We start from the raw sequence: 15250 nt of genomic DNA on the forward strand, positions 1-15250 counted from the left end.
TAAATAAAAAGCAATTCAGTACACTTTAAATCAAATCGCGATATAGACTAGTGTGTGAATATTAAACCACAAAAAGACTATTTAAATACGAATCATACATGTTCTGTGTGAATGAATGGTGCAGACGGCACGCAGTTTCATTTATCTGAAGCACGTGGTGTGATGCTTGCACTGTTTTTTGCCTATATGAGGACACGAATGCATAAACTTCATCTCCAGACTCTAGATCCACTCTGAAAGTCACTTCGTGAGCAACTGCTTCAGAAAAACTATCATCCTGTCATAAACACAGAAATTCAAAACCCGTCAAAATAAAAGTTCGAATCAACTTGACAGAAATATATTACTGTTGTACAGTAGAATTTAGATACGTCTCAATGTAATCATAATACTAACACTAATACAAATAAATTATCAAAACTTAATTTAAGGAATAATCACAATTTTTCAGTAAAGCTCATTGTGCAGCACGTTGTTTGACAAAAAGTGTTTAATTTCATGTTTAAAATAAATAAAATTAATGTTTTATGTCTCCATTTGATTACCAGAAAAAACAACACCAAATTTGTGAGAAAAAAATAAAAAAATAAATAATAATTCATAGAATTTATTTTTTAAATGTTGTATAAGTTTAATAATTGTATACGTTTCATGATTTCAATTAATTAGACATGCTTTTTGATTACTAAAAATTTTACACCACGTGTCCGTAACACGCCCGCTCCGCGACAATAGTAGTTTCAGGGGATCTACCACCCCCCCTCAAAAAAATTCTAGGAGGAAACACTGAATAACCTACTGTAAATCACAAGTGTACATATGTGAAATACCTGAAGGTCAGGGCAGGCCCACTGTATGTCTTGTATCTTGCCCTGAATCTCCATTAGTCTTTGTCTCTCTTCATGGAGCTGCTTTAGTTCCTGTTGTTGCTGCTTGAGTTTCTCCTCATATAATTTCTCTCTGAAAAACAAACATTATACAAGTTGTTTAACACAGGTCACATTGAAAAAAACTTACATGCTGCAGCATGGTCTCATACAACACAATATGAACTGAAAATACAAGCACACATCTAGGGACACAAACACTAACCTGGCCTTATCAGAGAGGGTGATATCTCTCTGGGCTTTGGGAGTTGTTGCTCGGGTGTTATTGGGTTGTTGCTTCAAACCTTCATCCTCATTAGCTGTAGTACCATCTGTATCATCACTCTAGAGTAACATTAACAGACCCAGAGAAAAAAGTCTTCAACAAGTTGACAAAAAGCACAATAAAGAAAAGGCAGGCAGGAGAATGACTTGAGAATGACGGAAAAATAGCTCCCTTATACAAACTCCACTCAACCTATTTTTATTGTGAATGACCAGAATCTCACATCACCCTCATGGCACCAGACCCTCACCTGCACCATGGCCACCAGTTCTTGGAGTTGTCGGAGTTTCTGTTTGGCTGTTTGAAGACGATGAACTTTCTGAGCATAATCTGCATCCCCACCTAGACTGCTTCTACGACTGGACCCTGAACCATCACTGTCTCTGCCTCCTCCTCTTGCTCCATCAACATCATCCTCCAGTGCCTCATCATCATCCTCATCTTTAACTTCAACGTGAGGCCTGTCCCGGTTGAACTGGCATTCTGAAATTATTACAATACATATAAAAGAAATAGTTAATATAGAGCTGCATGATTCTGGATAAATTGACATTCACTTTTATTTATGTTTTACAGATCATTATTTTCCCACGTTTCTGAATAGACAACTAAAAATAAATTTATTAGAGGTTCTGACAAAAAAAACAAAAAACAAAAACAAAAGTCAGCACACCAAAGCTCCAATATATGCAACAAAATAAAAATAAAACTCTTGATAATAACTTTTAACTGTCTGACGAAGAGCCTGCGTACTCAAAACGTAACCCGTGTTTGAGTCCACTATTACATTTTTTTGTATATTTTGGAGCTTGGTGTGCTTTGGTCTTGTTTTATTAGAGGTTCCGACAAAATGTTAATTGCTGCAGTATTTAAAAATATATTTAAAAAATACTTTATTACTTTAAATACATTTTTGTCTATAAATCAATGAATGATTCAATGACTCAAATCATTAAGACTTCACTTGTTTCATCATTGCCATCAATCAGCGTTTTACAAATTTCTTGAATGAATAATTCAATGACAAATAATTAAAGTCACTTGTCACCACCTAGTGGCTTAACAATGTAATCAATAAAAATTTTATTTGAAGCACCAAGTTAATTTCAAAAGGTGATTTGGTCTATTTTGATCACTAGAGTAGAAAGTGTTTATATCCAAACGATAAACTTTTATCCCAGTACTTCTGTGATAATTTGAGTTATAATACAGAAATGATGATACTGTGTGGTTGAAAAGACTGTTTGTGAAGCAGTTTCATACCTGTACATGACAACTGCCCTCTCTGGGTCAGTGGCAGCACCAAAACACAGATCTGAATGTTCGTTGTGATCGTAGCTACTTGTCAAAAGTTTAATAGACAATAGCGGTATCACTGTCATTTATGAATAAGATCGGGTGGGTGTTTGAATCGAGATCGCGATCGAGTAATCGCGCAGCTTTAAGTTAATGTGTTCATTGTTTTAGAACAGCTTTGTTAGCACAGCATGCTTTTAATTCAGGTAACAAATCTTTACAAAGGGTTGACAGAAATTGAAAGAGTGTGAGGTCTGACCTATGATTGAAGGGACGTTGAGACTACGGAGGTTGGCTGCTGAGCGGTTATTGATTTCACATTCTGTGTTCAGACGGCCATCTCTATTATTGGAGGCGCTGTGAGCCTTCGTCAAACTGTTCATGTCCATCCAGTTACTTGGAGTCTGTGGTTGGGCTGGATTTCTACAAAAACAAACAAACAAAAAAAAATGTTGCCCTCAATTAACAATTAATTATCTTCAAGTTCCTTCAACAGAACAATTCTCACAGAAGCAGAGTATGCTGTCTCTAAATCACACAGATGACCACTGTCATGATTGGTTTCAATTTAGATTAGATATCCTTGATTTTAATATTGATATATCTAGATATATATCAGGTACAGTGCATGTCAATTTTTCTTAATGAAAACAACTTCTGGTATTAAAGAGGAAGAAATTATCACCTTCTCTCGTGGTCCGTTATGCCACTGATCTGTCATGCCACATTAAAGAGAGCCAAAACGGCATTTATTGTTTGAATTTGATGATAAAATGAGACAGAATTTGAAAGATTACACTTTGATTCTTATCAAAAGTAACAAAACGCGAAGCTTATTGTGATTATTTGTGGTTAGGCTACAACGCTATATTAGTCGTGTACACAGACATTTACGGGATGCATACATGTACCCTTACACCCTCAATTACTATTTAATCAAATGTCAAGGAAGAAAAATTAGTATTGAGACATAAGGTAAAGTGAGGTCAACCTCAACAATGGGCCAGGGCTGGGCCGGGGCAGCAGGATGCGGGGTGGTTTTGGTAAGCCATGAGAGTATTGCAATTCATATTTTTCGAGTTTTGTGTCTAATACTTTCAAAACAGTGTGTATTTTAATGCTTATACTGTTGTTTTGTCCATTAAACTTTCATTCCTGCAAACTCAATTTTTGATTTGAACCCTGGACATCAATTAAAAGAAGAAACTCCACAAGATTTGAGATTCACTACAACCAGTGTTGGGTGTAACGCGTTACAAAGTAACGCGTTACTGTAATAATATTACTTTTTTCAGTAACTGGTAGTGTAAGGCATTACTCGTCTGAAAATGGTAATATTATTACAGTTTTCCCGAGTTAGTTACTTGCGTTACATTTGCCAGTAGCACCTTCATCACACACAAGGCACACAACACAGAGAACAGAAGGGAAGGGGAGGAGGGCGTGAATGGAACAGTGATTGGTCTGGGTTTGGCACGAGGTATCATTTACCATCACCGATTGGTCGACACGCGGCAGTTAAGGCCAATCAGGGATGACTTCCCTAATGAATATTCATGAGTTTCCCCTACCATCCTGGGAAAAAAAGTATAGCGCCCGGACGCGCGCGCGCAGCCCGTTCACTCTCACCGCCTTCAAACAACACGAGCGCTATATTGCTCTCTCTCCCTCGCGCATATAGTAAAAGGTCGGAAGACCGGTTGTGTTTTATAGACAATTTTGCATATAAATGACTATTTATAGGGCTTGAATTACAACCTGAAACTGCACATGCGCGGGTAAAACTGCTGTGGTGAAACTGCTGGGGTGAATCTGCGGCTCTGCAGACAGCTATTATTGGGACAGATGGGGAAAAATGGAAGCGTCAACAACGGCAAGTACAAGTACAGTTGTTTGTAGTTATTTGTGCTAGACAGTGCCAGTCTGTTGTTGGCGTAATAAAGACACTAAAGAACACTCCTCCTTTGTATGTTCTCCCTCCATCTGATGCATCTCAGGCAATTATAGAGTAATTAAGAAAAAAAATGTAACTAGTAATATAACTAGTAATATAACTAGTTACTTTCTCCAGGGAGTAATAAAGTAAAGTAAGGCATTACTATTTTTGAGAGTAATATGTAATATGTAATATATTACTTTTTTGAGTAACTAGCCCCAACACTGACTACAACACAAAAATAAACTACTTAAATAATTAAATTACAATAATCAGTACCTGATATTGGTGACCGGTTCATGGTTCTCCTGTTCTGAATCAAACATGACCTCAAAAATTGAACCGTCCTCTGTTCCCTCATCATCATCCTTTACATTCTCGTTTACCATGTCCACCGCCATATCTGATGTCTGTTCATAATACTGAACAAGCTCTCTTAGCTCATTCAAACGCTTGTGCACCTCCTTCAGTTTCCTGCATTGAGTGACAAACCAGGCATCAAATACACTGAACCACTAAAATAAAAAATAAATAACATCACTTTGGTACAATCATTGAAGTGAAATCAAATGAGATGAAAAGAGAGACCTGAGTTTGTCAGCAGGGTGGCTGTTATCAACTATCTGTGTGTAAGAGGAGGAGGTGTCCTGCCTCACTGGACGTGGGCCATTTCCCTCTCTACCCAATATTGAGGGACGCTCCGACATGCCCATGCGTGCACCACGTTGACTGACACCCTGACCTGAAGAAACACAAACACCTTATTTAGCCAATAACAGTCAATTTGAACCCAAATGCATCAGAAGCATCTAATGCAACACCAACTATTTTGCAAAAATGTACAATTGAAATCATCTAAAGGGAAGGGACTTATTAAACATGGAAAGTGTCATAGTAACTGCATGTGCTGCTGTGTGAGGGGGAGGCTTACAGGAACTGTTGTTGAGAGTCTGGTCTCTAAGGGAGTGGAGTTCCTGGAGGATCTTGTCCATGGTCTGCTTTTTGTCCTGTAGCTCCTGCAGTTTGGTAAGTTTAGCACTTGTGGAGGTTGATGCAGTAGTTAGTGGGGCAGAGGAGGGCAACTGACTCCGTGAATTATGGGTAGTGCGAGACCGACACACCTCTCTTGAAAGAGAGAGACATTCTGCCTGTCGTCGGTTGTCAGGGACTGTCTGAGACTGAAAGAGTGAAAAAAAAAATTATTAGTAGTTAGATTTTGTTTTATTCAGGAACAGTGACAAATTTTAAAAAAATGTCACAGACATTTTCAAATAATAAGTCATGTGATGCAGTTATATTATCTGGTTAGGACAATAGAACCTTTGTCTGCAGAAAGAAGGAACCATCTACATGAAAATTATTCAACAATTGCTTTCACTTCTAGGTGGCAAAATGTAAAACTGCAATGTACACAATTTTGATATATATACAGTACTGGTCAAAAGTTTGAAAAAATGACTATTTTTGAAAGAAGCCTCTTATGCTCATTAAGTCTGCATTTATTTGATCAAAATTACGGGGGGAAAAACAGTAATATTGTGAAATATTATTACAATTTTAAATAATGGTTTTCTATTTTACCATACTTTAAAATATATTTATTTCTGTGATGCAAAGCTGAATTTTCATCAGCCATTACTCCAGTCTTCAGTGTCACATGATCCTTCAGAAATCATTTTAATTTGCTGATTTGACACTCAGTTATTATCAATGTTGGAAACAGTTGTGCTGCTTAATATTTATTTTTGGAACCTGTGATAATTTTTTCAGGATTCATTGATGAATAAAAAGTTAAAAAAGAACAGTTAATATAAATAATAAAAAAAAGTTACTATAAATCTTAGTGTTTTGCCTGCTATATTCCAATGAACAAAGTATACATACATTTATAAATTTAAAGATGTGGCTAGTTAGGTGTGGGTGTACCTGAGAATCATGCAGTTGGTTATGGAAGCGCTGGATAAGATCGTTGAGTTCATCATTGAGCTCTGAGGTTATGCTCCTGCCAGACACACTTCCAGTAGTCTCTGTAACAACTGTAATATACATATATATACAATAAAAATGGAAATGATTCTAACTTCCAGAAACATGAAGTAAACATAATACCCTCACCAGTGTCATCCATCACTGCTATGGCTTGTTCAGCACTTTGCTGCATGGCCAGTAGTGCAGCCTGACGGCCTTGCAGTGCTCTGAGTTGCTCCTGCTGTTCTAGCATCTTTTTTAGTAGGTCATGCTGCTTCCGCATGTTCTCTAGCTCTTCTTTCTGCTCTACACACACCCCACGGCCCTGAGAAGACGGAAAGACAAAGATATCATTAGAACAAATGACTAGTATCAATCTGTGGAACTATGCAATAGCAACAACATGTTGAGGTTGCAGGTTGTCATAGAAACATTGCAGTCAGCTAATGTCTGGGCTCAACAGTAAGGATCAGCGCTGGCCAAGGGCCAATGTGAAAGAGTTTCAGGTCAGCTGACGCAACTGTCACTTTCCCTATCAGGGGTCTAGACTAACACTTGAGAGAAGTAGCACCGGTGCCATTTTGGTAGCGCTGCCACCGGTGCCATTTTGGTACTGATTTGGTAGAGCTGGGGGAAAATGTATCAAGTGTATTTTGAATTAATAATTGTTTACAAATTTAACAGTAAAGCACTGAGCTTAAATTGATATGCAGATAAAGTCAGCCTTTTATTAACAACAGTAACGTGCAAAAACCTAATTTCTATAAGGAAAAGTTAAATATTCTACTCTTTTTAAATGTACCATTATTGTTCTATACTATAGTATCATACTGAACTGACCAACAGCTTCAGTGATTACAAAAGGAGCGCTCTTTACTTGTTTTGTGTGTAAAGTTTTCGTTTTCATGAGACTTCGTGACTTCCTACTTTTTTCCATATATTAGGGTGTGGAAATGGTTGTCAACAAGTGCCCCATCTGCCGTCATCTACTGGTTATAGTGGTAATTTCATGTCTTTTTAAATAAAAGTGCCTGTTTGCCACTGTGTTAGTTTCCCTATATCTTTAAACTTTTAGTTTTACAAATCATCATTTAAAATAACAATAAAACTGGATACTATTTAGAGCTTTGAATTGCTGTAAAAAGTGAGAAGCACTTGAAAGCCCTTGAAAAGTGCTTGAATTTCACTCTCAAAATATTGTACGAACCATCAGATAAATAAAAAAAATAAAACTATTTTGACTATTTCTGCCACAATACCATGGTTACAGTTAGCGTTGCTACATTAAATCCATGGTAAATGTTGGTGATTTATAAATTAAAAAGCCTTCTATAACTTGTTCATTCATGTTTATTTATCCTGGTTTCCACATCAGCGCTGTTTGAATTGATATTTGTGGTTCATAACTGAATTCTATGCCAACTTTGAATGCTTCCCCTAGATCTCGCTGCAATATTAATTTTGCGGCAAATTAAAAAGCTTTCTCACTGGATGTCCCAGAGCTGTATAGTAATGGCAGGGCTTAACATTAAGCCTTGTCATGCTTGTCCTTCGGAGAAGTAAATCAGTCATTTACTAACTGCATCAAGCCGCGAAAAAGATACTGATTCCTATGCGGCTTTATGTGCGCGTGAACTTTATGTGATTTATGGAACACGAACAAGCAAAGTATATTTTGGGCATCAGGTTCACGTCTAAACAGTCAAATACACACAGAAATATGCCAAAACGTCCGGCTTGGTGAGTTTTCACTTAAACACAGTTTATGTCTCAAGTGAGCATAAACAGATAGGGAATGTTTCAGTATACTGGATCTGTGCATTCAGAAAGTGACAGCGGCCTAATATTCCTGTGGCTGTCTGTGCCATTAATGTTAATCAAACAACAAAAGATAGAGAAAATGACCCGATGCTCTAGATTTACTAGAATTAATCTATATTGCATTTATACAGTGAAGACTATGTGATTGTGTTTTACATTTGATTACTTTCTGTTGATAGACTTGTTCTGTTTGTTTTTTTTCACAGGAATGCTATATTTGTTAAACTCGGCTGTTGCTAATCACTTCTAAGAGAGGGAATGGAATATGTTGCACATTGTTTGCCTATAAATAAAGTTCCTAATTCAGGATACTTTGTCATCTCTTAGTTTAAATACTTAATATACATTGTTATTAGGAATAGCTGTGAGTCTATTTGAAGCCTTCTATTCATCATGTAGGCCATCATCTAGAAATGTAGTTATTTTGTTATATCTTGTGCCAGGAAAAAGTCGGAACTACTGGCCAGACCAGGTTAGCAGGAAATATCCCTACTGTTTATAATGCACAATCACATCACACAATTTAAAGACAAATGAAGCAGTTATAAATCCACAGAATCAGCAGTTTTCTTGGCACTGAAACCCAAAATAATTGGTCACGGACAGGTAATTATGCTCCCTTTAGCTTGATCTTCAGATTAACTACATAAGTACACTGATGTTCCTGAACAAGTTATTAGACTGTCTAGCTACTACATGCAGCAGATGACTGGCCAATAAGCATTTGAGAATGGGATCAACTAACTGAAGAATAAAAAGAAAGGAGAAGGGCATCATCTAACAAACAGAACCTGTTGAGTTGCATACGCTTCAAATTTCATTAAGCAGATTAATGGAAATGAGTCGGCATCAAATGTCTTCCTGCAAAATGCTATATCTCAACAAAACAGATTTTAAAATGACACAGTCAAAGTATAATCACTTATCTTGGTCATCTGTACATACAACTCATGCTGTTACATAAATGTTACAATTAGCCATTAATTCAAACAACAACAACAAAAGAAATCCCAGCAAAAGGAGTTCATTCTGTGAGATACTACACCAACTTGCTTGACATTCAATGACAAACTAGAAGAACAGGTAAAATTAGCTAAATAAATAATAAACAAACAAAGCTCCCATCTGTTCAGAGGAAGCAGCAATCCAAGTAGCCAACTATGCTTTCAAAGCATGAGCTCTAAATTCCACCTTGCATGCCCGGTACATCCTGATCAATGTTCAGTTCAGGCATCAAGAGGAGAGAAGGAGTCTTTGTGAGTACTCACAGTGGCACTGGAGGCTTCAGAACGCGGCTCCAAGTTCAGAGACGTGCTCTCGGCCACCGAGCCTGAACCTACTGCAGAGTCCACCGTGGCACCTTCATCATCATCATCATCCTCATTTTCCCTCGCCTGTAGAGCGTATGGGGGAGGGGCAGGGCTCAGAACAGACCCAATTTAGAAGTTGCAGACACTTGCTAATACTGCTACATTTGAGTATTTATACAGAGATATAAACTGAATCGGACAGAGGCAACTGCTCAATACAAAGGATCTGGAAATAATGCTTTTTTCATTGTGCTTGAACTGAAGAGCAAAAACAAGCTGAAGGGAAGAAAGACGACATGCTGCCCTAAATTTGGGCTCTACATTAATCAAGCCTGGGCCAATAAGAACAAAGCCTAAAACTGCATATCTGTGGTCTGATTCAGGTTAGTGACAGACTGCAGCCCAGCTTTTTGCAGTCTGACAATAGGTCTGAAATTAAATCACAATTAATTTAATTATTTTCATTTGTTAATGTGTCAATGCATTAATTTTACAGAAAGAAAATTATAATAATATGTGCAATTATTGGTACCAACAATTTTGTGTTGAAGTAACTTAACGTACGTATATTAGTGTTGCACTAAAGGTATCATGCCCTGCTTTTAAAAAAGGTATGATTCCTCATTTTACTAGTACCGGTACTTTAAGAATGACAGCGTTGTAACAAGAGCCATATTACCCGAGTTGCAACGGCGTGCTACAGCAGGGCAGTTTGTTTGCAGCGCTCTGCTTCCACTCCCTGCAGGCACACTGGATGTGCCAAACTTTATATATCCGCTAGAGATGCACCGGACGACTGGCCATAAATCGGTTCCAATTTATGGCCAGTCGACCGGTTTATTTTGGTCGATATCTATTCCGGACTTGTGCACAAACTGCATTACAATCATTTCCCAAATTGTCATCTATGTGGAAATATTAGAAAGTCTGTAAACAGGATGTTAAAGCAGGCCAGAGATGCGACACGCTGAAGACAGACGCAAATAAAAGCAACAGACACGCCAGCAGAGCAAATACTGTACCATGCAAGCACCAGGGCTTGATGCTTCGTTTTTTCCCCAAGGAGCACCTGTGCTCCTAAGTTTAGCAAATAATGTGTTTTTACTTAATAAAGGATTACAAGGAGAAATTTGCAAGGAAAATCATTTCATTTATTCAAATATAAACCAGACACTAGGTTTTAACTATTTCTGCTTTCATCTGCACAATTTTTAAAGTCAAATTTAAGGCTTTTTAAGACCTTTTTAAGACCTGAAAAAATCAAAATTAATACCGTACATTAGGGGTGCGCAATATTAACAAAAATATGTCTAGATATTTTCAAAGTTTTGTTGATAATAATTAGATTATATTTTACTGATTGTGTTTTTGTACTGGTATCCTGGCTGGTTTAGGCCTGTTGTTGACATCAGACCCACAAAGATACTCATATTTTTTATATCCTATGCAGTGGTCAGTTCACAGTAGTGACCAAAATTAACATTTTTAGTAAGGGGCAATATTTGCCACCTTAAATTGATTTCCAGGGGCATTTTCACCTATATATGGACATTGTTTCTAAACGTATTTAGAGGTATGCATCACCTTTTATGTCAAATTCTAACATTCAAATTAAATTATATTAGAATAACACAGTACCAATGTCAAAATAAATCATTAAATTAAAATCCATCCTTGCAGTGCAAAGGTGACACAGAAGCGGCATCAAAACTGGCATTAGCCTACTATATATACACTTCATTTACAATTGCATAAATAAAGCTATTCAATATTTAAATATGAAATGATTTATAATTTTAATGTTTTAATTAAAGGACACTTTAAATATGAAACTAAAGCCACCAGTAGGTGGCGGCAAGTCACTGTCTTAATAAGCGAGTTGTTGGAGTCATTTATTCAACCGATTTGTTTGATTCATTCCGAAAAACAAGTGATTGTTCATTGAATCGTTAAAATGATTCGTTCAAAACGCGGATTTCAGTAAAAAAAAATTAATAAAAAAAATCATCGCTGTCTGTTGGACCACGGCTTCATTATGAAATTCTCGTCGGCGATATAAAGTGAAAATTGACAATATTGTGTCCAAAAAGTAACTCACAATGTTAACTTTATTGTTAATTTAACTGTTGTATAAAATAAATAGCACATTTGCAATTGTGCAAAAGAAAATGGCACTCTTGCTCATGTTATTTAGCTTCTCCAAACTGCTTGCGCTGAAAAGTGATGCAGTGCCAAACGCTGCTCCTCCTGCATGGACTCCATCACTGCGGCGGTGTCTTGATGTGAGTGAGCATATATTTTTAGTCACAATTTATGTTCCTTCCTATTAGGCTAAAGTTAATCCTCTGGGGTCGACAAACGCGCCGGCGTGTTTTGCTGGATTTTTTCACATAGCAGCAAAATAGACTTACGATACTCTGTCATTTATGGTTATACAGACTTAAGAAATATGAAAAAATAAACTGTTAAATGGCTATTTTTTTATGTGTTCACTTACAATAAATACAAAAGATTGTGCTTTTGTAAAATAAAGAAAATAAACAGGGTGTGCTTTCTGCCTCTGCATCTCCGTGAACTTTTTTTCTGGAGCACGTCTCTAAACTTAAACAAAACTCAGCGAATACTAGTCACACAGGCATAAGCAATATCTTTATAAACATTTAAGTCTCTGCTATTAAATGATCTAATTCAAAACGAAAACAAATATTCTCTGTTTATGTAATCTGTATGAAAAGATAGAGATGTCAGTTGTTCTCGTATGGCAACTCATCTGCGCCTACAGAGAGAGCGTGCTATTGAAACGAGTCTCAGGTGCACGCCCACCCGCTCAGTCCCGCCCTCTGTTCGTCCCCTCTATCTCCGCTGGGCTCTGCCCAGGGGTTGCGTTACCCTTTAATGGTTACAATGGTACTTTCATTTTCTTTTTTTTCTTTTTTTTTAAATAAGTGTGAGTTTTCCTACATCTTGAAAATGTTTGTTGTATAAATGGGGACAATCTTTGAAGGATGAAGAGATAATGTTTTGGTCATCACATTAAAAATAACATTGAAGATAATATTAGAGTTTTGAAGTACTGGAAAAAGATGTGTAGTACTTGTAAGCATTTGACTATATCTGCCACAATACCAGTTAGTGTTACTACATTTAATCCATGGTGAATGTTGCTGATTTGTGGCCTTCTATAACTTGATCATTCATGGCAAAATGTTTCTCCTGGTTTCCACATTAGCGCTGTTCAATAGTGGTGTCAACAATAATCGCTTCGGCGATGCATCGCAATGCGGGGCATGCACGATTCAGCATCGATGCGGCAAAGTGCCATAATCGATTATGTCACTGTTTTAGGGGTGTAACGGTACGCGTATTCGTATTAAACCGTTCGGTACAAGGCACGCATTTTCAAACCGAACGGTTATTTCAAATGTAAGCGCGTCGCGAGATCTAGTGAGAAACATTCACATTTCTCCGTTATTAACGGATCAAACAGCGCTGACGTGGAAACCAGGAAGAAACATTGTGACATGAATGAACCACAGATCTGCAATATTCACCATGGATTTACTGTAGGTAACACTAACTGCAACTTTGGAAGTTTGGCAGGAATAGTAGGCTATAATGCTTTCAAGTAACGTTATGTCGGATTTATTTCGACATTATGAATAACATTGCTGCCCTCAAATGTTAATCTGAACTAAAATAAACATTTGTTTATAAGCACAAAATATTACATTTAATTTTTTCCAAGGAGCTGTTTTGTTTTATATGCTCCTAAGAAGAGTCAATTATAGCTCCATCATTGCTCAAAGAAAAAAATTTCATACTTTATGATGTTAGTTCTAATAAAAAAATCAAGGAAATTTCTCTGGCATTTCTTTCTTTTTGCTGTATCGAAAACGTACCGAACCGTGACACAAGTGTATCATATTGAACCGAACCAATAATTTTGTGAACCATTACACCCTACACTGTTTATTTTCTGGCCTTGAGTTGGACAATAAAGTTGAAATTTAATTTCAAATGGTTCTCAAGCAGAGAGAAGAGAAACATTTCTCATTCAAAGCACTGAAAGCAGTGATTTATGCTTTCTTTTTCAGGTTTGAAAATGCCATATCCAATATCCTGTACCATTCAATTTTATTTTATTTAATGACATTTATGTCAAAGATAAAGGAGAGTGATAATACACACATAGCAGCCAATAAAATCTGTTGTTCAATATCTGACTGCTTGTATTGCCTCATGACTGATGAAAATTTTGCCTTGTTGTGTGCAGTAGAATTTTGATCCATCGCAATGCATCGTAGAATCGAATTGAATCGAATCGTTACCTGGTGAATCGTAATCGAATCGAATCGTGAGGGCAGTGCCAATGCACACCCCTACTGTTCAAACAGAGAATTCTGCGCCAAATCGGAATGCTTCTCACTAGGCCTTGCAGCAATGTTGTCCTGTTTTGTTGTTGTCAGTATGCCGGAGAATAAGCTCTTGAAGCTCTGCCATCTTCTTGAAAGGGGGCTGTGAGCACCAGCTGATTTGCATTTAAAAGGACACTCACTAAAACGGCGTGTTTTTGCTCACCCTCAAAAAGTGGCAATTTTAACATGCTATAAAAATAATTGAGCTAAATCTTCACATACACTGGGGACATCAGATACTTATTTTACATCTTGAAAAAAGGGGCATAATAGGTCCCCTTTAAATAAATGTTCCTGTTTTAGGTTGTCGTCATGGTATAGGTTCAGTAGTAGTATCAATATATTTTAGTCAGGTATCATATTTAAAGTCATCATCATTTTGGTATTGTGACATCAATAATGTATATAAAGGCACAAGGCAAATTTCAGCAACACTGTACTTATTTGAATTGCCCTGTACTCTTCCTCAACAATCCAACATCCTTTCTCCTCATAACATCTCAAAGGACAGAAATCAATATCCAACTAAGCATGCTTCTGCTTTTATTAGTCATGTCATATTGTCAAGCCGCTTCAGATAAAAGCGTCTGCTAAATGAATATATATAACACAGTTTTAAAACAGCAGATTTGTATTTGTCAAAATGATTGATATTTCATATTTGTTGAGCTTCAATGACTGGTTTTAATATTTTCTTTACATTTATTTTGGAACACCACAAATGAAATGCCTCTGACAGATGACTAAATAGGGTTCAAAAGAAGATCACAAGCGTTAACTATAACAGCCCTATTTTAGATATTCAAGCAGTGGATGCAAGTAAGCATGGCAGTTTAGCGGATCACACACTTTTAATTCACAAATAAAGTTTATATTTTAAAAAGCTGTTATATATTGTAATTGTCAACTAACATACTTAAATGGTCATGGAAATGTTCTTCAATTTTAATTAGTTCTTATGTCATTAAAGTAGGGCTGGGTATTGACACAAATTTCACAATTCGATTCGATTTCGATTCACAAGCTTGCAATTCGATTCGATTTCGATTCCGATTCGATTCAATATTGATTATGTTGGATATCAGGTACAATACATGTCAAATATTCTCAAGGAAAACAAATCTCTTAACTTAGGCTATGCTGTAAACTATGGGAGTCAGTTGTAGCCTACTAGGCTTCATTAACCTACTATAATATTGAAGGTAAAAATGAACTGATTTGTATACAAACACTCAAATTACACTTATTTATTTTTATAATAATAAAGTAATATGAAATATTAACATTTAAATGGTGGCTGTCATAAAAACCTGCCAGATTTATTCAAACATGCATTAAATATTGAAGAACAT

General features: G+C 36.6%; 1 protein-coding gene across 4 annotated transcripts in view; it reads right to left on the reverse strand.

The window, feature by feature from the left end:
- pcm1 (pericentriolar material 1) overlaps positions 1-15250 on the reverse strand; it is a 35373-nt gene that overhangs the window by 13969 nt on the left and 6154 nt on the right. For 2 of the 4 annotated variants that reach the window (XM_079854270.1, XM_079854269.1), the window contains exons 6-15: positions 9442-9567; positions 6500-6677; positions 6311-6420; positions 5316-5562; positions 4973-5126; positions 4664-4858; positions 2708-2871; positions 1403-1635; positions 1093-1211; positions 831-960 (exon numbers count right to left, since the gene is read on the reverse strand). In XM_079854270.1, the coding sequence (XP_079710396.1) occupies positions 831-960; positions 1093-1211; positions 1403-1635; positions 2708-2871; positions 4664-4858; positions 4973-5126; positions 5316-5562; positions 6311-6420; positions 6500-6677; positions 9442-9567 (1656 nt within the window). The remainder of the gene's footprint in view (positions 1-830; positions 961-1092; positions 1212-1402; positions 1636-2707; positions 2872-4663; positions 4859-4972; positions 5127-5315; positions 5563-6310; positions 6421-6499; positions 6678-9441; positions 9568-15250) is intronic. The other 2 variants (XM_079854272.1, XM_079854271.1) reach the window with 1 other exon arrangement.

Source organism: Squalius cephalus (assembly GCF_949319135.1).
Source record: "Squalius cephalus genome assembly, chromosome: 2".
Lineage (NCBI taxonomy): Eukaryota > Metazoa > Chordata > Actinopteri > Cypriniformes > Leuciscidae > Squalius > Squalius cephalus.